Source organism: Ochotona curzoniae, unplaced genomic scaffold (genome assembly GCF_017591425.1).
Source record: "Ochotona curzoniae isolate NIBS_2020 unplaced genomic scaffold, NIBS_Ocur_1.0 contig_50, whole genome shotgun sequence".
Lineage (NCBI taxonomy): Eukaryota > Metazoa > Chordata > Mammalia > Lagomorpha > Ochotonidae > Ochotona > Ochotona curzoniae.
The window spans coordinates 4,500,784-4,524,559 of NW_024466446.1; the positions used below are offsets into that span (position 1 = coordinate 4,500,784).

A 23,776-nucleotide genomic window follows, 5' to 3' on the forward strand; every position below is an offset into this window, starting at 1 on the left:
CATACCTGTCGTAGGCCAGAGGTGGAGCCGAATGACCGTTACATTTAAGACTGCTTCTAGAAATTGTATTCCCTGGTGACACATTATTCATGCGCTGTGATAAATAAATAATTACTTGTTATTTCATGTAAGCACTCCTCACTCATACACATAGTTTTCAAGAAGTCCATGGAGAAATGAGACCTCAGCAAAGATAATGCACATTCTTTCTCTGCCATCAAATCAGGTCTAAATCCTTTTGTATATTCTATAAAGGATTACTCTTCTTCCCCAGATTTTCCAGGAATCTGGAATATCAGTTTCCTTGGACTTACATCTTTACAAACCATAATTTGGCCTAGTGATTGATTTTTTTTTTCATTATACAAATATGATGCTGAAATCTTCCACTTGAATTTGACCTCCTCATGGAAAATGCAGTCTTGGGAAGGTCCTCAAACTTCCAAATGGAGTTTAGTTTCTGAAGGAAGGTTTGAAACCCACAGCCCCTAGGCCACTGCACCGCTATGGCAAGGAGCATTCGCTGTGGCTTGACACACACCCCTACCCAGAGCTTGCTTCTCTTTCAACTGGGATGTATTTTATTTCTTCCTCCAGGTGATTTCCAACTTATACTGTCTGCAACTCCCCATCACGCTATGAACTTGGGCAAAGCTCACACTTTAGACTGTTTTTAGTTTTCCAAAGCGTTCTACAAGAGAGTTGATCAACGTGGAGGCATTTATTGACGTAGAAGGATCACATTTTTTCTTTTAATTTGGAGAAATACTGCCTTTCTATCCTGTGGAAAGAACTCATTATTGTAAGGACCTACATGGAAGTATCTGGCAAGAAACCAAACGGTTTTTACCACCTTCAAATAATCCCAACACCAGAGAAACTGAAAAGCATCTTAAAATACAGCATACCAAGGATCTATTCAACTTGCTGTAACTGTTTTCGAGGGCGCTTCTAAGGCCGTCATTACTGTCATGCAGCTTCCGGTTAGCCGTTCTGCACAGTAGAGAGACAGAGATAAGGAGGGTATTAGTGTAGCTCAATGTCACCACGATTTTTCAGGTCCTGGCATTCAGAATGTGACATTACAATGCTGTGCAGTTTTCTACCATGCCCCTTGGAAGCTCATTCACTAAGATCCAAGTCTTTGTTCAAAGTGCAGCAACTGAATTGACCAGAGTGTTTTAGCAATGAATTAGCAATGCTATAGACCTTGCCCTTCCCTCAGCTATCTCCGTCGTTTACAGACTGGGTTTCCCAGTGGCCTGAATGCAGAGGGCCCGTTCCCCATCTTGGCAGCCTCCTGCCGTTCCACCCAACACTGCTCACATCAGATCATCACACTCACGTTGATCTCGGACAACTCAGGGCTCACATCCCAACACAGGTCCTTACTTGCTTGTAACATAATGGAGGTTAAGCTACACGTCAGAGCCATGGCTCCCTCTTCTACACAAGGAGGACAGCGGCAGAGTCCTTGCCTCACTGAGTGGCTCATCTTCCCTCACCTCCTGCCAGTTCAGCCTTCAGATGTCAACTCAGTTGTCACCTCCTCCAGGAACACCGTGATGACCTTCATGGGGCGGTCGAAGCCTTTGAGGTCAGAGGTTTTCCCTACCACTCCTCTCCCATTTAGCATTTCCTATTCCTATCCAAAACTTATCAGTTTCTGCTTTCCTCCCCAAATTAGCCTCACATAGAAGGCGGCTTTTTTTTTTCTTTCTGCTTGTAGTCATTTTCCTAGCTCCTGGCATATGGAAAAGGTGCTACTGAACAATATAAAGCCTGGCTTTTGCTTCTTTGAAAGAGTTATAACCAGAAGAAAAGCCGGCCTGGGTAGAAAAAAGAAAGTAGGCGGGGAGGTAGAGGTCAGGTGGGACTAGAGGAATAGAGTGTTAGTATTACTGTAACTTTGTTATGAAGTGTTCAGAGCAGGTGTCACATTTCCACATACAGAGAAAAAAAAGAAAAACATGCCCTCACCAAGGACAGTAACTTGAATGATTTCAGAGGTGCCAACATGAGAAGCCTGGCAAAATAGCAAGATCGAGAGCAGCAGAGGAAGCAGCGAGATCAGAACTGTTCTTTACTGAGACAATCAAGACACGCTTGACACATAAGCTGCCTCGCAAGGACTTCGAGATACTGTATTTCTTGCATTTGATGAATGCACTTCAGCAGACATGCTGAATATGCTATAGAGAAGAAACAGACCTGCGATCCTAGGCTCCAAATGTGACAGCGTGTGTTGCACGTGGCACGTGTTTTACTAAAGGAAGTGGAATGAACATGGAATGAAGGTTTTACATGAGAACTTACTGGAGTATTTCAATTTGCCTCTCAAGATTATTTCGATCTTCTGTGTATTCTCGGATTATTTCCAGATCCCTGCAAAATTATATTTTATGTTTGAATGAGAATCGGGTGGCAAGTCCTGCTTTCTCTATCCCTTCCTCTCCTGTCCTGGGGTCAGCCTTTCTCAGAGATGGCTGTCCTTGATCCTGGTCCTGTTTACCTGTGCTTCCTCTCTGTTCATCTGAGATTCTACGGAGTAGACTTTAAAAAGCTCATAGAAAAGAAATCAGGAGATACATTTTGGTGCAAAAAAAAAAAAATCTGAAGTTCTTAGATCTGGTTTCTGCTTTCTTGTAATTCCTTCTCCCCTCCCTAACGTCACTAACTTCATCTCCTATCCTGCTTCTCCCCCCCAACTCCACCCAGCCCCATCTCACCCCAAACTACAGAACCAGGCTCTCAGAACAGGTGTACTCCCATGACTGCCCTAGACCCATTACTCAGCAGCCAAACCCTATCGTAGCTGTCCCAAACTCTTGGGAGTCCCAATTTTGTGCACAAAAACGTGTCCGTCTGCCTCCCAAACGCGGAAGCCAATTTCTCAGCTGTTTGTACAAACCTCAATTCCTTAACCAGGAATTCTGAGTCTTTTAGTTATAGAATCCAGCTAAGTTCTAAACTACTTACTTCACTTATACTTTCTGCTTCAAAATGTCTCCGGCGTGACAGCCTCTCCCCAAGCCAGGCTGTTCCTTCCCCGTGTTCTTGCTCCTGCTTTTCGCTGTTGCCTCAACTGTAATATCTGTGACACTCTCTTTTCTTGGGTATAAAACATGGATGTTGAAAGCACTTATCTCAGGAAGGGGGAGGAGGTCTGTGACTTGGAGTTAACCTAATCACGCTGAGGACGGCTGCCAGCAGAGGGCAGTGCCTCTAGCTTGGAGCTGCTGCAGGAGCTTCCGGGTCCGACTACTTAGCGGCACAAACATGAGCCTGGACTCTGCTGCATTTTCAATTTTTAAAAAATGTACCGATATAAAGTGGACAAATTTCACACATACCACAATACAGACTCAGGAACCGAGTGAAACTTAACCCTCTTTTAAATAAAATGTCCTGTGATCCCATGACAACTGTGACACTACAGGTGGTATGATTTCTGACACTGTTTTAAAGTTATTTAGCTGTTACTGCTTCTTCCTTCCCAAATATTTAATTCAAGCATTGTATGTTTTCTGTTAACTGATTAAATCTTGTAAACAAAGCAAACAACATGTTCTTTCCCACACCCACCATGTGGTTATATACATGTTTGTGTGTAAGAATACAGCAAGTGCTAGTAATACCATACTTCAAAGAATTAAAAAATATTTCCCTAAAAAGTCTACTTTTTATACATTTTATGATCAGAACTCCTGGTGGCAAAGATGTTAACAAGCTGCCTCTTGATACTGAAGGAATATTTTCTTCTAGCTCCCAGTTAATTCAACCACTTATTAAGCAAGCTCTGTACTATGCTAAACAGGCAGCAATTAAACAAGCTAACCTGTTGAAGATAATTAGAAACAAAGAATTATGAATTGTGGCATTCAAAACATAGCAGTTGGAAAGTAAGGAGCATGATAACAAATTAATGGTTGCCCTTTAATATCACAGAGTATTCATACAGGTGATCAATTCATCAAACATTATACCCCAACTGTAAAACAAAATGCAAACTTCCATACCTCTCTGAGTTCAGACTCTGATTAGCATAATCACTTCTCAAAGCATCTAGTTCACTCTGAAGAAAGGCTATGCTTGTCTGGGCTTCTAAAAGGTCTTTTTTAACTTTCTGATTTTCCTGGAGAAAAGAAGCAGTGCAGGACATTCGATTCAGCGGCATGAGCCTGGGAGAAACGAAGTGAACTGGACCCTCCCACACATCACTCCCACTTTGCCTTCATTCCTCAGATCCTGCTCTTCCAAGAGCTGACTACCAATTCAAAGAAGCTTCAAATTACTACAAGTTATTCAAGTATCAAAACCTTACATCCTCGAGCCCATCTTCATTTTTCAGACTTGACATCAAGTATCTAACTACAATAGTCTAGAGATTATACTCCAGAAAATTTTTGGCAAATTGACAAAATGTCTAAACACCTCTTTTACCTAATGAGCACTACAAAGGTACTATTAAACATTTTTTGTGAAAATGGTGCCTATTATATTATAGACTGCTTTCTTAGACTGGCTAGTTTTAACAATATTTCCTGTAACTTTAACATTGTAAGTGTTACACTGATCAATAAGTCAGTGGGTTAGAAAACACGTTTCTTTAAAAAAGAAAAAAATAACTAGAGGCCTTTGGTTAGAGATCTGTGCTAAACACATGATTTTTTTTTCCCAACATTAGCAATGAAATACCAAAGGAGATGAACAGCAGATGGATTCGTGAACAATGAGGTGACTTAAGCACACGTACAGAGGATGGAAATGGAATGACACTGTCCTCCCTAGGAAATGCAAGAATGTGTTGCACGCTCTACCACAGAACAGAGAGAAGACCAAGTGGCCGGATGTCCCCACCAAGCTGCAGTAGAGTGAAGATTGGAAATAAGCTTGAGACATCTCTCTGCCATTCTCCTGTCCCATGCTAGCAAATAGCAGACAGGCATAGCATTTCCAAAGGCAACAACAGAGCACCCGTCAGAGGACCAAATGAATCAGGTAAGAAAAGCCAGAATTTCTCTTGGCATGTTCTTTCCGTATCTGCAGCTGACAGTCAGCTTTGCACCAAGCCTCGGGGACAGGTACAGCGATGAGGAAGCCATTTGTCTGGTTGCATAACCTACAGTAACTCCCTAAAGTGATGAGTATAACCTTCCACTCTAAACTATGAACCAAGAGTTGTCCAGCATTCACAATAGGCAGCACTTTGAGGGGTAAACCCTGCACGAATAGCGTATAGGTAGGTGAAGACCTTCTCTAATATGGTATTAATTTCTCTTTAAGCTTCTAATTCTGGAACACTGACATGATGATGTATATGTTGTCTAACCGAAAATGTAGTTTAAAAAAAGGGATTCTTACCATTGACAAATCATAAATTTGTTTTTTTAATGCAGTCACATCTTCCTTTTGACTTACGTGTTTTGACTGTTCTTCAAGCTGAAAGAGCAAATCAGTTGTGCAATTACACATTTCACATTGAATTACTTCGGTGAGATTTTAAAAGTATCCTTGAATGAAGATATTAAAACTACAGGAGTTAACACACACTATTTTGCATATTGCCAAACTACATAAAATGTATAGGAATTTGAAGTCTTGTTTTAAATAATTTAAACATTTAGAAAAGATTTCATTGTTAAATGAATTTTCTTGAAAATAACCGAAAAGCCGATTTTGGAAGCCACTCAACTGTTAAGCAACTCAACAACTGTGTAACTACATAAGCATTGTTTGTTCCTTGGCCCATTCGTATACCTGGACTAAACTAGTTCAGGAACACTTAAAATGTGGAAAACAGTCTTCCCAACAAACAGCTTACTCCCCTGGGAATCATGTGGACTGGGGGTGTGCACTTAAGGCACATTTATGCACTGGTCCCAACGCACCCCCATTTCACCAGGTAGAAGAATCCTAACACTGGACTTGCTGCATCTTGCTGCATGTAACAATTTATTGCAGCCAGCTATGTATCAAGTTAGCAGTTTGGAATCAGCCATGGTGGGAGTATTTTATACCATGGAAGTCAGCAGAGTTAGAGCCACCTGTTAAAACACTGGCCAGCACATTAGTGAATGAAATAACCAGAACAAAGTACAGCAAAATCCCTAACCCACAAGACTCCTTTGCTCACACCTCAGTGATCTCTGCAGAGCAGGAGTCCCCGAGATCTGGGTCTTTTTACTTCAGAGAGCAATGCTGATTCAACAAACATCCACTGGCTACTCATCGAGTACCTTGTAGTTCACCAGGAATAGGGAGCCAGGTGTACACAACCCAGACAGCCCCGCTGCCATGAAGCATGCAGTGGACATGGAAAAGGGGACTGCAGAGCAATCGGTTGGTGAAGACGCAAGAAACCAAAGTGGGGTTTGATAGACAACTGTTCATGGGATCAGATTTATGCAAATGCCAGAGAGCCCCCCCCCCAAAATAGAAAAGAAGCTGAGGTGTCCTTAACCTTTTTAAGAAGCCAACTTGACTCTGAAGTCTGATTCTCTCTGCCATTTCAATGCATTTTCATGTTTTAAGTCACCATCTGAGACAGACCCCGAGGCTGCTCCTGAACATCTGGCTATCGCAAGCTTACCTTTTTTAGTTTTTTTATGGTCACCTGCAGGTCCCCTACTTCTGTTTCATACTGACGTCTGAGGTCAGTGAGCGCCTCCTCAGCTTTGCGTTTTTCCTACAACAAAATCAGAAAGATTTGGACGATTTAAAAAGGACCAGCCTCTTAAACGATCTTCAAGCACCCGTGAGGTGCAAAATAATGTGGTTCCCATGAAGGTTGACTTCAATTCTTCCACGTGGCGGGGAGAGAGCACTAGAAAGGGATGTTAGACCAAAACCAGGGACTCCGAGCATACAACAGTTCCGGAATTGGAGACTGCAAAAGTACAAGAACTGCGCAAGCTCCTTCCTAATCATGCCTATCATACCATCCCCGCTCATTTTTTTTACTGCATTCATCACTGTATTTATCTGCCTATTTATCTGTATAGACTTGATAACGATCTTTTCTTCCTCCATCTCAAAAAAAAAAAAAAAACACCTCCAGCAGAAAATTCATGACAGCACTGGTGGAACCCTGGATTTGCTGGATCGACACCCAAAAGAATGCCTGGGGCCTTACACATGAAAGAAACCATCCTATAAAGAATGCTGGATGAGTAGCCAGTCCCACACACTCACATCTTTCCGCGTCTTATGTTCTGCAGCCTGAATCCTCTGATCCATTTCCTCTTCCAACTCACTCAACTGCATGGCTGCCTTGTCCTGGGCTCTGAAATGCAAAAAGGATTGCACCTTCCAATTGCAATCTTGAACTCATTACACAAACGCAAAACTTTAAACGCATCCATTTGGGGGCCCCAGAGAAATATACCATTCAAAATAATATGACATTCATCTTCCATGCCATTAAATGGAATTGGAAACATGGCCAGTTCAAAATATAATACTGTTAAAATTAGATGTTAAATAAGTGAGGTTAGATTACATTAAACTCAATTGTAGTGGGGAAAAAAAAAACCTTCTGTAAGTTACCAAATATAGTCTGAAAATTTTTAAATCTTTTTTATTATGGTTGAGTTACAATCCTGGACCAAAAACAAAACAAAAAAACTTCATGGCAAAGAAATGACTAGATTTAATTTTGAGTTTGTTTGGATTTTTCATGGTGGCCATAATATTTTCCAGTCTCCTGCCAGCTGCTTGATGTCCTTGACTTTTGTTGCCTTCTGAACACAGCTGCAGATCCTCGCAGTCTAGCGGGTCCTCTCCTAGCCAATGCCACTAGCATGCATGTTCCCCATCCCCTTTGCAACGATGCTGTCCCCACAGTCCCCAGCACACAGCAACAGCAGCCATGCATGGCCCAGTAGATCTGCTTGTCCTGTTCTGGGTGACTGTCCTGTGCTTCCTCCTCCTCACTTTGGTCCTCAGCCTTACTGTTCCTTCAGCAACCTACGGCAACAGTGGGCCAGGTGGGACAGTTCCTTGGAAGCACACGTGAAGAGGACTTCAGGTTTTAATGGGTTGGTGGGACCCAGGGGTACACACAGCCATGGACCCCTAAAGTCAAATCAGGAGGGACTAAAGCAGGAGCAAAAGGCAATTTTGCCACAATTATTTTTGCCCCTCCCTCTTTTCCAAATATAATGAATAAACAGCTTCTCTTGAGGCCGAACATATTGATTCTCCAAAACAAAAATTAGAAATGAAAACGGGTGGGTGAAAGGAGCCCCACCATTTATTTAGCCATCATCTACTACAGAGATGCTTGCCAGGCTACAATGGTTGAGGTTTCAGATTAAGCCATATATAGATAGTATATTTAGAGATACATCCCAGTAACATGATGCTCATGTCGAGAGCAGAGCTTAAACACCAGACCTCCGTCTTCTGGTTCAATGGACCTCTGATATGCCAACCCATCCCATCTGGTTTTGACTCATCTGTTTACAAGGTGCGCATTGCTTTAACTGCTACAGGAAAGAGGGCTGGAGACTCTAGCTCTATCCATGTGACAACAGCACTGTTTCTGAGCCAGTTTAACCTCACCTGAAGGTCAGCCCAATATCTCAACCAAATTTGAAGATTCAGCGACTTTATGTTTTTAACATCTTCTATTTGAAGGTCAGAAATTACATACCTCCACAGCAACTTTTTTTAAAAATCAACTCTGGTACTACAAATAAACTAAATATCTTCTCTCTTTGCCATGATAATTTTTTTCTAGGTCTTCCTTTTAGGCATCTGGTCCAAAACATCTGGAATTACTCTTCAGTATTTCCTCTCAGCCCTTTCTAAGCTACTATTTATTTTCCTGGTAATAGTGTTAACTGAGCAATTTCTAATTCCTAGCAAAAAGTCTCACATGCTGGGACTATCCACTGTCACCTACTCAAAATTCCCAGGATAACACGAGGAACGCATTCTTCGGGTGCAAGTGCAGATCTAAAAAACCGAGACCTGTCTGCAACCAAAACAGGAACCAGGATCGATGGTCCTTGGCTAAGAGTCCAGGGCATGGATCACAAGTAGCCAAACACTTCAAAGTCTTCATAAGAAGGAGCCTTTAGAAGAGGGAACCCGAGTAGAAGAGGCAGCCTAAAGGAGAAGGACCGCAGCAGTCCCCACCTCTTGCCAGGCACCGTCTCAGGGGCTGCATCCTAGAGATCAATTCCTGGGTCTGACCCCTGCCCCCACTGCCCTGGGTGTGACTATTTCCATCCTCTTTTTCCATATGCAAGAACTGAGACTCCAGGAGAATCACTAAGCTGCCCCAAGGTCTCACACCTGTAACTGACCAGCGTAGGCTCCCAATGAGTCTGGCCTAACTCCTGTTCTTCCCTATACATTTAGAGTGGTATACAATAAACCTCTGAATTGTTGTGTATCAAGGAACTGGTCTCACCAATGTTGACAAGTTTAGTAAGTCACTGTCTGACTCAGCTTCCCTATATTGGCTTAACTGAGAATGCTATAAATTCTCGAGTTGCATGAAGTCCACCTATACCATCCCATGACACTCAGTCCATTCTCCACCCAGTTCAAGGACAGGCAGCAGCTCAAGGGACCCGTATGCCTCCCAGGAAGGAAGGACTTCCACACCTCTTCACAGCAAGGGCCAAGCTTTCCATTTCTGAGCTTTGAAGTTTGAGCTCACGGATAAAGTTCCTTATGACATGTTCATAGGGCTGAATGAGTCTTGGTTCAACGAGGTTGATGTTTTGGTACAAGGTACCAACTTGTTCTTTCCTAAAAAAAAATTAAAATGAAACCGATTAAAAACTAAACAAGCAAAAATTTAAAGAATACTTTTAAGGAAGAGACACATAAGCAAAGAGCCAAGGAAGGATTAAAAAAAAAAAAAAACAGAATTATCCGAGTTGGGAAATGGACAGCAGTCAGTCCTGTTGTGTGTTCATCTCCAGATTTGAAGTGGGATGCCTAGGCGGGCAGGGGACACGCACAGCAAGGGATCACAGTCAAGGATATTCCTTTTGGTTACTGCTGCTGACTTCCAATAGAAAAGTAAATAAATCTGCAGAGAAGTTGGCCACAAACCAATCCTGTTTTACTGATATCCAGTAAGTCACGCTTTAACCTTCATGGGCCCAAGGGTGAATTTATGCATTATTCTCCAGTCAGTTAAAAACTACTTCATTGAAATTCATATTCAGAAGAGGAGTGTTTAAAAAGTTCATGGAAAATGTGCATCATCTTTTATTATTTGCAAAATATTTATATTTGCATTTTTTAAAAGTATTTCTAATACTAAATGTATAGAGATTCACCTCAATCCAACCAAATCTCCCTATTTCCAGGCACTAAATGGCAGCCAGCAATGTGACTTCATTCTGATACTGTCTACCCAGACTGCACACGGAGCCCACAGGTGAAGAGCTCAGTCCCAGGAAAGTGTCTTCCAGCTCTCAGACCAATCGTAAGTCCCAGATTATACTTTTGACCAACCTGGGTTCCCATGAGCTTCTCTGTAGTTTATAACTGGTGGAACTGCTCATAAAACTCGAACAATTTACTTAGGGTGTGGGTACACAGAGCTCTTAGGGCCTGCCTGGTCACATTGTCTTGCCAGCACCATGATATGTTCATAACTGAGAAACTTTCCAAAGTTCAGGGATTCTTTGAGACTCCGTTGCATAAGTTCGTTACATTTAATCACCACGCAGTGGCACCCCTCCTTTTCTCCAGGGTCAGGGATGGGGCACAAAGTATCAACCCTCCAATCATCCTTGATCTTTCTGGTTGGCAATCTTTAACTTGAAGCTAGCTAGGCGCCCGGAGCCATCAATCATCTCACTGTCAACTAAAATACACTCACTCATTACTTCAGAGATTCCAAGACTTCAAAAAGTTGTGTGCGAGGAACCCGGGGCAAAGACCAAATATATGTTTCTTATTGAATCTCAACATCAATGTGGCAATCCTCATACTTGTTACTTAGCACCTTTTAGATCAGATAAAAAGGTGGGACTGTCATTGTGGCTCAGCAAGTTAAGCTATCACTATGACACATCCCATACGAGTGTCGAGTGTCGGATGAAATCTAGGCAATTCTACTCCCAATCCAGTTCCCTGATAGCGTGCCTGGGAAAGCAGTGGAAGAGAAAAACAGTGTTTGGGGTCAGGCCACCCATGTGAGAGACCTGGATGGGTTCGGGGCTCCTGGCTTTGACCTGTTTTTTTTTGTAGTCATTTAATAAGTAAACCCATAGATTGAAGATGCCTAGATGTCTTCCTGTATGTTTCTTTCTCTCTGCCTCCCTCAAAGAAAAATGATAAGATTTTTGTATCAAATAAGGGCAAAAGAGGCTAGGTGCTGAGGTTAGCGGTGCTCATGGCTTACAATGTAGGTGATGCGGGTAGGAGGGACGAAGATGCACGAAGCAGAATCTTACGACTATTTCTTTAAGCCTTTATGACGCAGCTGCTATCACTGGGGACCACTGTACTGTGGGGGCCTAACAATTACACCATTCTCCAACATGTTCGAACCTTTCCCTGACCCTTGGGCTGTATGTCCTTGTACAGTGTATCCCACCAACCATGCAATTCAACCTTCCTTTGGATGCAGAGCTGTGCTTGCTAGCATCTACGCTATTACTGCATGAGAGTAGGAGCACTTCTTCCAAGTGAGGAACATGGATACCAGGTCAAAGGAATGCCAGAACGTTAGAGAAAAATAGCAATTCTTTGGGGGCCCAAGAAGATTACTTCCCATAATACTACAATATGCCAATTTTTATCAAGTCTAGAAATGTTAGGAATCATTAATGGTCGTGGGGAAGTTGAGCGCATTCGTAGACTTCATTATTTAGCAATTACCCAGTCATTTCTAGCGTATGATTTTACATTTCTACAATTTTACAGTCACTCCCCTGACAATGCAAAATGCTTCTGCCTACCACTCCTGAAAGAGACCACTTTCTCCAGGTGCCGTCTGACCTTGACCACTCGGAATTCTCAAGGCCAAAATGCACACACATCCCTCCATTCCACACTGCCATCTCTCAGTTGAAGACAGTCCATGAAGATGCTAAGTGTTCAGGAAACAATATGACAGCTGAGGCTTCATTCATGGAAAGGGCACATCTCCCAACCAGAAAGCATGTATATAATGTTTACAGTAAAACTAAGGCTGTATTGAAATGTGCTAAGATTAAAATGTTTTCTCCATTGCACCTCAGCCCCATGAGCCAGGATTAGACACGTATGCTCTGCAGCCTCTGTTTCCATGCTGCCACATGGGAGTGGAGTAAGAATGAACCCTATTAAAGCAGAGGACAGCAGATGGCACACGGGGTCATCAGTAAGCAGACAACCATAATCACTGCTGTTCCTCAGGACTATCTCATCAACTTTCAAAGAAGTTGACACTTGTTTCCCTTCTGCATCTGCTGAGTAAGAAAGGCTAAACGAAAGCAAGGCTTCAGCGTGGGCACTGGTTGGAACTGTGCTCTAGGCTCAGGTCTGAGGTCTGAGGTTCGTCTACCAAGGTTACAGTCTGCATTTGTTTTTAACACCAGATAGAAAAGTATTTTAGGCTTTGTGTGCCATCTGATCTCTGTGGCAACAAAGCAGCTTTATTACCACAGGGTGAAAATAGTCCAGGACAAGCTTCAATGGGTGAATTTGTCTGTGCTCCAACAAAACTTTATTTACACAATCAGGCAGAGTGCCAAACAGACCTTGCCTTGCTGGATGTTGTTAACCAGGCTGCAGGCAATGGAACAGGGGATGGGTAATACAGAACTCACCCTTTTATATCCAGGAAAATATGCTTTTGTTTACAGCTTGTTCCTAGGTCAGATAAAGACCTCTTCCATACATAGACGCTCATTCTGTTAGATCACAATATTTTTTAAAGATGTATTTTTATTGGAAGTCATATAGGAGCGAGAGGAAGATCTTCCATCTGCTGGTTTACTCCCCAGGTGGCCGCAATGGCCAGAGCCGAGCCAATTCAAAGCCAGGCATCTGGAGCCTCTTCCAGGTCTCCCATGCAAGTACAGGGTCCCAAGGCCTTGGGCCATCCTGGACTGCTTTCCTAGGCCACAAACAGGGAGCTGAACGGCAAGGAGGGGCCACCAGGACACAAACTGGTACCCATATGGGATCCTGGCATGTGCAAAGCAAGGACTTCAGCCACCAGACTACCATGCCAGGCCCGTTATGTCACATTATTAATGTGCTGTAAAGCTATGTGCCCCTTCAAAAATTTCAGGGTTCTGAAAAAGGTTTGGAAAGTAATTCAAAAGAAAATTTACTTTGGTGCAAAATATTTGAAACCCACATATATGAAGTGCTTTCAGAAACTTAAAGTAGTTTAAAATGTCTATTTAGGTATGAACATTTTGTGGTCCATGCATAGTTTTGCATAATACAAAGTATTCAAGAATTCTTGAAGTACCTTCATATTTATTTTGCAAAGCACACTACTCTTATCAACTTACCCCGGGTCACATTAAATGTGGGCATAATTCATTTAATGTTAGTACAAATAGGCTAAACAGTTATTTTTCTCTAAAATTTCTTTTCTGGCTAGAAATACAAGTGGTAGGTAGAAAACAGAGCATAATATCAAGTTTTTGTAAAGTTTCTCCTTAAGTGGTATCTCTTCTTGTTAGGACAGTCCAGTTAAGTTCATCATCCTGTACCTTGTTCATTTGAGCATTTACTGAGAATTTTTTCCTGTTTTTAAATCAAAATGTTGCATTAACATATCAGCCATTATTAAGCTCTAGATTAACTGTGTGACATTGGCAGATCTCTACTTTTGCCTAGAATTGTATGAGACATCCATACACAGTGACAGAGTTTCCATTAAAGCATAGTTAAATCCGAAGACCATCTCTGATAAACCCATCTCTTTGGCAGATCCTTCCAAACACAACTAAGACCTCCTTACAGGAACAACAAACAGAACACTCACTGATAAGTTGATCACAGGTTAGATGAGAAGGTGACAGACAACTCCTTTAAGGCTTAGATGGTGGTGGGTCAAGACTGGAGGCAGGTGCCTCTGCTGGCTACCAAGAGAGCCAGCTACTGTGCTGAATCCTGCAAGACGTCCAAGAATCGTAAGCACATCGGCCAGTCTGATCATGGGAAGCTGGGAAACTACCAGCACCAGCACACATGAAACAGGCACAGAGAACAGACCTGGGAGGGCACTGCCTTCCAGAGCCCAAGAGAAGCGGCAACGTTCTTGCTGCTGCAACGCAACCACTTTTCATGATTTGATGTGGACGCTGACATTTCTATGTTTTGCGGAAATGACATTAAAGAACACAAAGTACATACTTGATACAACACTAAACACCCGATTTCCTTTCCTCAAGAAAGTTGATAAACTTGTAACAGTTCAAGATGTTTAATGGTCACAGCGTAACAGCACTACGGTAGCAGCAATTTCCCAGTGCTATCCCAGTCCTGAGTTCCCCAAATACATCACCAAAAGTCAAGTATCAATGCAAATACACATAAGGTGGTTTATTCAAGTTTGGCATGCGAGAGCTCGGGACTGGTCCATCACTCCATCACCGCTGCAGTAACATCACCAGACAGAAAACGGCAGGGTTTTTATACAGTTAACCAGCCAATCAGAATCACAGGTTTTCATTATCTTATTTGCATAGGGGCAATGGCTATGCAAATGACTCTTTAAGTGATCAAGTCTTATCTAAAGCGCACACCAAGGTATTTTTCCCCCTTGAGAAAGGACTTGTCATATGCAGGCTGCTAGGCCTACGAACTCGCACACACAACTTCTTAGTCAAGCGGGATTCGGAGGCTCCTCGTTCCCCCTCTTTTTAGTAATTATGGCAGCCAATCCCGGCTCCAAGAAAGGAATGTGTCTCTGATAAGGTATGGGGACAAGCATATTTTACATTTTACAAGGTTGCAATAGGTCTGTTGGAACCTAGAAGATGAAGCATTCACTGTTAGAATTATAAAAATAACAAATACAAACATCTAATTACACAGCACACTGTGGAGCCACCTGTAGGACCTTACACACACTTGTACTGTTTAGGCCTCTAGGCCTTGTTCATTAGGGTAACACTTGTGACTAATAATGCAATAAAATCATTACACTTTAGTGATGTTTTGACATTTGTACCAATAGCAGTCTGTTACATTAACATTTCATTATTATAACAAAGCTTATACCACTTTACAATTAGACATCTTGACCAATATACATTACCCACTTTTAAAATTTAACCAAGAATCTTTGTAACCATGCAAATACTCGCTTCAATAGAACACACAAGTTCGCATACAGAATTTGTTCCTCTTTATAGCACCACTCTGTGCATACACACATGACATTAGGGCAACAAAATTAGCAGTTTTATAACCTCACAATGTACTTTGCATGGTCTAAATTATCATAAATGACCATCCTACCATCCAAGTTTTATTCCGTTCTTTAGGAGTTCCAGGGATACTGCTAGAAGTCTCCCAATCAGAAGACTTGTTTTAGAACTTTAAAGAACTCAGAGGTCCAAGTAAAACAATCCAAGCACAACATAATAAAGGAAACCCCGGAACTGGAGGGGACTCCCCCACTCCTGATCAAAAACAGCAGCCAGTTTCCCTTTATTAACGTCCAGGCTCAGGCTATGCATCCTGGTCTTTACCTCTCCAAAATTGCTTATCAGGATAGAGCGCGGGGCAGTCACGGTTCGTCCCATCTCGTCTGTCAGTCACGCACGCACTCAATTCAAAACAAGACCAGACCACAGAGCGCAACACAAAAACAGAAGAGGTTTAAGAGGAGGTTTTCAGTCTTGTCGGTACACGCACAGTAATACCAACACGAGCAATAAAGCAACAATAATGAGCATGCAAACAATTAAACAATCACCAGATACTTCAGAACAGACATCACTGAATTTCGCACATGAATACACCACAATAAAGCAATAACTAGAATTAACAGCGCCACATTACGCTAAAAGCCTATCAAAGAGAAACACCTCAACTGGAGGGAGTTAAATCCATTTCCTAGGCGTAAGGAAGAGAAACACCTGAACCAATGGAGACTCATTCACTCACTTAGGCGTGCGAAAAAGAACCACCTGAACCGGGGGGACTCACCCACTGCCCAATGAACCACCTCAACCAGGGGGACTCACCCACTACCCAATGAACCACCTGAACCGGGGGGACTCACCCACTGCCCAACGAATCCACCTGAACCGGGGGGACTCACCCACTCCCCAAAGAAACACCTGAACCAGAGGACTCACCCATTCCTGTAGGTGTACAGATTGACACTGACACTGTCTAGGCAAGGACTTTCATCCGTAGAGGGGCCAGGGATGGCTCCTCAGAATCCCCCGGGGCTGAAGGACCCAATTATGCGTCTGCCTAGACCCCGTATTCAGCCTTTAAAATTTGGAGCTCAAAAAATACCTTAACCAGAGACCCACCCCACGCGGAAACCCACTCCTTGGGTTTCCAAAGAAACCAAAATGTAATTTAGAGAGGAGGACCCTGCCACAGTCCCACTTTAGGTTGATCCAATTAGGTAACGGGCTCTTTCACAGCCCCTTACAGTTCAGAATTTCGCGGCAAAATTCAGCAACCCAATTTAATATTCAACAATTGGCCACAAACACAGACAACGCAACAATTCAAAGACAAAAACGAGGCCAAACAATGAGCCAGCAAACAGAAACAAAGTGAGGTGAGACTCACCACACACGCCCTTCGAGTCGAGTCCCGATGAACTTGGGGATCCTGAACGAGGCCCCATATGTTGTGTCCGGACAGCGCTGAGGCAGCAGCAATGACCACAGCAGCTTCACAGTCCTGAGCTCCTCAAAGGAACCCCAAAGAGTAGAACATTGTTGCAAACGCACAAGCGCTGCGCATGCAATACCTCATCACTGTCCATCACCGCAGCTCCTGGAGCAAGACCCCAGAGCGCTGAACTGCAGGGCTTTTATACTGTTAGCCAGCCTATCAGAGTGACAGTTCACCAGCCAATCAGAATGACGAATCTTTAACATAGTCTACTGGTTTCCACAGTTCCCATTCCCTGTGGTCTGAGCTGCACTAATCTCTGACTTGCTTGTATAATGTCCCTTCTGGGCAGGAAAATTGGTTCACATGCCGCTAAATAAAATGGAAATAAACGTTTAACAGTTGCTTTAAATGTAAGTGCTAAAGAGGGAGCCGTAATAAAATTACTGCAGTCATTCACTTGAATGGGCAAGGACAATCAACAAGGCACTACTAAGTAGTAAGTGCTTAGTTCCACGGAGAGTTTTGGGGGCATTTTCCCCTAAGGTTAAAAATAAATAAATAAAAATAATTTCAATGACCAAGTAATAGGCTAGAGAGGCCTACATATAAGATGAGTTTCCCCTGGATTCATTTATTCATGGGCATGTCCCCTTGTGGCTAGACAACTACCTTTTTTTTCACCTAGTAATTAGGAAAGTAATTAATTAGTCTTATTGCAGATGGAGGGACACACAGGTCTCTCATCCACTGCTTCTCTTTCCACGTGGCTGCAGGCGGCAGGCTCTTGTTTAGGTCTCCCTTGTAGGTATAAAAGACTCAACTATGGGGCCCGGAGCGGTGGCGCAAGTGGTTAAGTCCTCGCCTTGCACGCCCAGGATCCCATATGGGCGCAGGTTCTATCCCAGCAGCCCCGCTTCCCTTCCAGCTCCCTGCCTGTGGCCCGGGAAAGCAGTCGAGGACGGCCCAAAGCTTTGGGACCCTGCACCCGCGTGGGAGACCTGGAAGAGGCTCCTGGCTTCGGATCGGTTGTTGCGCTCACTTGGGGAGTGAATCATCGGACGGAAGATCTTCCTCTCTGTCTCTCCTTTCTGTATATCCGCCTTTCCAATAAAAACATAATAAATCTAAAAAAAAAAAAAAAAGACTCAACTATGTGAGCCATCTCCTATTGCCTGTCAAGGTGTGCATCCACAGGAAGCCAGACACATGAACCCACGCCACTTCAACATAAGATGCAAGTATTCCAACCAGCAGCTCACCCACTGCATCAAACACCCACCCTGGACATCGGCCTTACAAAGGCACCTCAGGAAGGTTTTCGGTTTTTGAAAAATGAAATTACAAGATAAGTTTATTTTGGTCCAAAAAATTTTAAACCCAGGTGTAGTCATTCCACAATATGCATTGTCCAGGAAAATTATGAAGAACCTTTGTATTTAAAAAAAATAAAAGATTTATTTCTATGGAAAGTCAGAGTTGCAGAGAAAAGGGGAAAAAGGAAAGAGCTGAAAATCAGGGATTTGTTCCTTTGTGTTCACCACTTAGTCATTCTCCACACGCTTGAAATAGCAAGAAGCCAGGAATTTCATCTGGGTTACCAGGAGGGTTGCAGGATTACAGGAACATGAACCTTCACCCACTGCCTCCCAAGTACGTTGGCAGAAAGCTGAATGAGAAATGCAGTGTAGCCTGAACTTCAAATGGAACTCCGATACGGTTGGCAAGCATCCCAAACTCTTGGCTTAATCCACTGCACCACAACGCATTTTCAACCATATGTCTTGTTCTTATCTTTCCAGATAGCACAGTCTTTACAAACAGAACTTAGACATGCAGGATACACAAAAGAGTCATGTACATATTGTGAAAATACGACATTGTACGGATTTCAAGAATGTTTATCTCAAACTTATCTTTTAATTCCATTTTCCATGAGATGTCTGAAATAGCCTGGAACCTGTAGAAATGCCAACATAAAGTACAGCGTAGTTAAAGAGTAAAGAGGAGATACCACAGAGAGCAGGAAAACTGCAAAGAAGTGTCAACGACAATTCCAAAATTACGACAGCATTACAACTACCTGAAATCCAGACATTAGACAATACAAAGAATTCAAATATGAGGTTGAAACTGAGGGAGAAAGTTTCCGAGACACCTCTCTTCAGTATATGAATTCATATAAGGATTCTGTAATGCAGTTCCAATGCTGTTGATTTGATTTCCAGATCTACAAATAAAAGAATCCATGAAGAAAGTACTGACAATGGTAAAAACGTAACCTGTCACTCTTTCCCTTCCTCTTTCTCTCTTTCTCTCTGAAACTCTTTCAAATAAATAAACAAACTTACATATCACTGTGAATCAATCCACCAAGAACCCGGTGAATCACAACAAATATAACTTAACAAAAAAAAAAAACTGAAAAGTTTTAGGTCTGAATAGAAAACAGAAATTAGATCCCTCCTTCGTCTTCCCTTCCCAAAGCCCTTAATCAAATGCTACACACACACACACACACACACACACACACACACACACATCACACACACATCACACACGCCCTTTTTCCTTCTTAACTTGGCAATCTCTGAACCATCACCAGCTCACACCCAAACTTTAAAAGAGCAATGAGAATCTGAAAAGCACAGAGACAAGGCATGCAGCATGAATTCAATGAGTGTGTTCTCTCTCTTTCTCTCTCTCTCAATATCTCAGGGAACTTCAGAGAGTTCACTGAAAGAAAGGTTAAAAGATTAGTCTAGGGACTGCTGGTGCAAAGGCTCTGTTGGCTGATCCTTGGCCTACAGACACCAGTTTCCCATATGGGAACCAGTTTTTTTTATCCCAACTGTTTTACTTCCATTCCAGCTCCCTGCTCAAGCTTGGAAAAGCAATGGAGGATGGCCCAGTCATTGGGACCCTGCACCCATGTGGGCAACCCAGAAGAAGCTCCTTGCTCCTGGATTCAGATCAGTTGAGTTCCAGCTTTGGCAGACATTTGTGGGTGAGCTAATGCATACATCCTCTTTTCTCTATAAATTCGCCTTTCCAATAAAAACAAATCTTCATACCTCAAAAAGATTCGTCTATTTGGGTACGAAGAAGGCCAATATTCATGTATTTGTAGGGTCTTCAAAAGATCATGGAAAAATGCATTATGAAAATAAAAAGTTCAAAATATTTTCCACCAAAATAAATTCATCCTTTAATTCCACTTTCCACAAACTTTGTGAAGTACTCTCATATGTGAACCAAGGAATCAAAGGATAGAGCTTTATCCGGTTCATTCAGCAAACACCAACTGAGAACTCCCTTCCACCAGCAGAACAACTGTGGCTGCAGAAGCCAGCTGGTCAACATCCCGTGTCTGCTCCCTCCTCTCACATCCTCTCCCTATTGCCAGGATGTTTTTCTCGACCTAGTAATGCCCTTCCTTTCTGTATCCTTTTGCAAAATGACGTTGCCTTGCTGCTCTAATTTCACCTGCTGGCAGACCTCACTGAAGTTTACCAGGAAGTGCTAACAGACCATTCTAAACTTCTAGACCTTTCACACCTGCCAGATCCAGGTTAACAGGTGACAGGATTTCATGGGCCATGCCCCTCTCCAGCCCTGAACTTAAGAATATGGAGCTTGCATCCCAAAGGTCACTTTCATCCGATCACAATATAAAATTACTTTCTCTCTAATGTCACAATTCCTAGGAACTAGCGTGTTTAATTCCAAGTTGCTTAGCATTTGACCTGAGGTATCTTTGAGATGAAACTTTTATCAACACTACCACATTTTCCTCTGCAGGAACAAATCCGTCTTGTATCTACTGTTCGTCTTCTTACACGGAACTTTAATACCCAAAGGATAGGTTTGGAGAATGCCACCAGGGAATGAACGACCAGGTAGGTAACAAAGGTACAAAGTGGGATGGTGACCCTTAGAAAATTCTTCCCTTAGAACACAATATTTTATGCTAAAATAATCCTCAATATTCTATGTTAGAAAGTGAACAGTTAAAAAAATTTTTTTAAGTTTAAAAAATCAAGATTGCAGAGAAGGTTCAAATTTCTGGAATCTACTGGATTATGTCCACAACACCAGTTTGTGGCGTTTGCCGCAAATAATTGTCTTGCCTTTAAATGTTCACTGCTATATTTTTTAAGAGATGTCATTCATACTATGACCTTCTTGAGGATATAAACTCCCTCTCTTGAGGAGATCATCCCTCTCTTTTTTCCTTAGAAACACAGGACAGCGCCTAACACCGTATCAAATGCATAGCAGACACTCAATGATGTTTGTAGAACTAATTTTGCTGAAATAATGGCAATGACCTTATGGTTAGCAAAAAGATTTTTAACACATTTGGATAGAAGTAAGGAAAAGTAAACAGCTCCATGAGGAAGTAAGGTAGAAGCAATCTAATCTACCAAAACAGCTCATAGCTGCCATGGTAACAATCAGATGAGGTAACTCACTTTAGTTCTTTTCTACTTGAACAAGTGCAGGAAGGCAAATATTTTATTTGCTAATTTCAGATCAGAAGGAGGTGGGGCTTAGGACACAGGTCTACCAGGTGACCTAGCATTACATTCAGTAACCTGTGAAGTTTTGGGGGACGGCACCAGGATATTGATAATGACACCACTAATATTAATTTGTACAATAATCCTAAGAAGGTTATTCAAGCCATTTAAGGGTAAGAGCCAATATCTGCTGCTGAGACCTGCTAAGTAGATTCATATACACACGTGTATACTATCTACTCTGATGCCAACTCACCCTGCCTCATTCCTAAAAATGTTGCCTTGAAGAAAGGCAAGCCAAGGTACATACTGACTCCAAGAAATATGCAGCTTACAGCAATGCTTAACTTTTCTACTTCCTTGCAATTTAATTCATTTGTAACCAAATACGAAAGATGAGCATCACACCCACTTTCTCCACACAACCCCTCTGGTGCCACAGTGAGTCACTCTCCAGGCAAACAGCAGAGAGAAGCTGGGAAGACAAGAAGCGAGGACCACAACAGGTGTCAGCTCTGAAGGAAGGGGCACATTGACAGTTCCTGGGACTGTTTCCAGTTCTGATTCTCAGATGTCTGATAAGCAAACTGCGTGCCCATATGGGAGAGATTACTCAATTTGTAGAATCTCAACTAAAATCCCAACAGAAGACAAACATGATAGCACTGAAATGGGTTGAATTGCCTGAGGGATGGATGCAACCGGCAACTGGAGACAGATCATAATAGCAAAGCTTGAACCATGGACGGACGAAAGAGGCAAATGGATCTCCTTGGGGATCTCCAATAAGATGGCAAAGTCACGCCTGTAGGCATCGCCTTTTATTCAGAGTGCCTTCTTTGTGACATTTCTAGCGTCCCAGACTATGTTGCACGATTTTTATCATTGTATCCAGTAGTAGGAAAAGCGAGGTGGGATCAGTTCAACAGACCAGATCTCTGCTTTCCAATTAATTGAGCGAACCCTTTACGGTCTCTCGGTCTACGGTTTTGGATCTAAGATGTTCCCTCAAGCCAAAGACAAGCAAGCCCAAAGATATGCTGCAAAACCCCAAGGAGCGAACCCTGTAAAACGTCAGCCACATGGTAGGCACCAGTGTGTATTCCGTGCACAGTAACTTAAAAAATAAGTGCCCAACACCTTTTATAAAGGTAAAATTCCAGGATGTAAGATTGGTAAACTGCCAAAGACTGCAAGCCCGGGGGTTCAACCTGGAGACCTTGGATGAAGTAACCCAGCTGGAGAGGCGCGGGAGCTGGACGCGTGCGAGTTTGTGCTAGAGGCGGAAATGTCAGCCCAGCCGGTGCAAGAATCCACGTTGGCCAGTGAAACTTTCTCCACCAGACGCTGACTCTGTGAACAGGTGAACTCCCCTTAACTGAGAGGGAATTGCATTTGGGAAAAGTCAAAGCCAGGTGGTAAACCCACAAAAGCAACTAGGAAAGATTCGGGAGGACTCCCTGGGGCTACACATCCGGCACGTTACGCGGAATCAGGGACACACCACCAGGGAAGGCAGCATGTACCTTCGTCATCTCGCTTCTCCAATTCACACAACGTACCTGGGGATGAATTTGGCTTCCTCTCCGAGTCGCACCTGGAAGTCCTGCCAAGCCCGGCCGGGCCTTGCCGGATCCCACCGGGCACCCAGCGCCACTGCCGCGTCCTCGTCGCTCCCCTCTTCTGCGCTGTCTTCGGGCTCCAGCCCCGCGTCGGCCGCAGCGGGAGAAGACTCCCTGGGCCCCCAATTCCTTCGGCGACCCCCGCGACGGGACCCTCGAAAGCCTCGCGCAAATTCCTGGAAGGTGATGGCGCCGTCGCGGTCCGCATCCAGCCGCTGGAACACGGCCTCGGCGTCCGCCGGCCGCACGCGCAGCTCCGCGCACAGCGCGCTGAACTCCTCGCGCTCCAGACGTCCCGAGCGATTCGAGTCACAGGCAGAGAACACGGAGCGCAGCCGGGCCAGCTCCTCCGGGTCCCCGTCCGCTTCCATCCAGCCTGGCGCGGGCAATCCGAAAAGCCCTGGAAGCGATGGGGAGCGCTGCGCTTCAGGACAGGGTTCAGGGCCACCTGCTAGAGGCCGGGCTGCGCGGCTAGTCCGGCTTGTCGGGCTGGTTTGGCCACTTGCGGTAATATCCACGCCAGGGGAGGCTCCTAGTTGGGTTCGTGGCGGCCGGGGGAGCGTAAGCGGACGCAGGACTCCATGGGACCCCCGGGAAGCCCTGGGAGCGGTGGGTGCGCCCTAGACCCCCGGCACCGTGCAGTAGCTGCGGCTCTAGCGACTGATGGCTCGCAGCGCCGTGGTCGTCACCGCACGCTGGCCAGTCCGGCCCCGCCCCGACGAGGAGGAGGAAAAGGAGAGCCTGGCTCCAGTTCCCACGCCTCCCTGAGCCGGTCAGGAGTTTCTGTATAGGAATATGGACACACCAGGCTGCGGGGTGTAGCTGCAGCCTCGCCCTTTCCGG

General features: G+C 43.7%; 1 protein-coding gene across 1 annotated transcript in view; it reads right to left on the reverse strand.

The window, feature by feature from the left end:
* RASEF (RAS and EF-hand domain containing) overlaps nucleotides 1-23,304 on the reverse strand; it is a 41,976-nt gene extending 18,672 nt beyond the window's left edge. Inside the window, exons 1-9 of the mRNA XM_040988732.1 lie at nucleotides 22,874-23,304; nucleotides 9,619-9,765; nucleotides 7,195-7,285; nucleotides 6,593-6,688; nucleotides 5,365-5,442; nucleotides 4,020-4,135; nucleotides 2,317-2,385; nucleotides 909-993; nucleotides 6-94 (exon numbers count right to left, since the gene is read on the reverse strand). Of these exons, the coding sequence (XP_040844666.1) occupies nucleotides 6-94; nucleotides 909-993; nucleotides 2,317-2,385; nucleotides 4,020-4,135; nucleotides 5,365-5,442; nucleotides 6,593-6,688; nucleotides 7,195-7,285; nucleotides 9,619-9,765; nucleotides 22,874-23,304 (1,202 nt within the window). The remainder of the gene's footprint in view (nucleotides 1-5; nucleotides 95-908; nucleotides 994-2,316; nucleotides 2,386-4,019; nucleotides 4,136-5,364; nucleotides 5,443-6,592; nucleotides 6,689-7,194; nucleotides 7,286-9,618; nucleotides 9,766-22,873) is intronic.
* Between the last annotated feature and the right edge of the window lie 472 nt (nucleotides 23,305-23,776).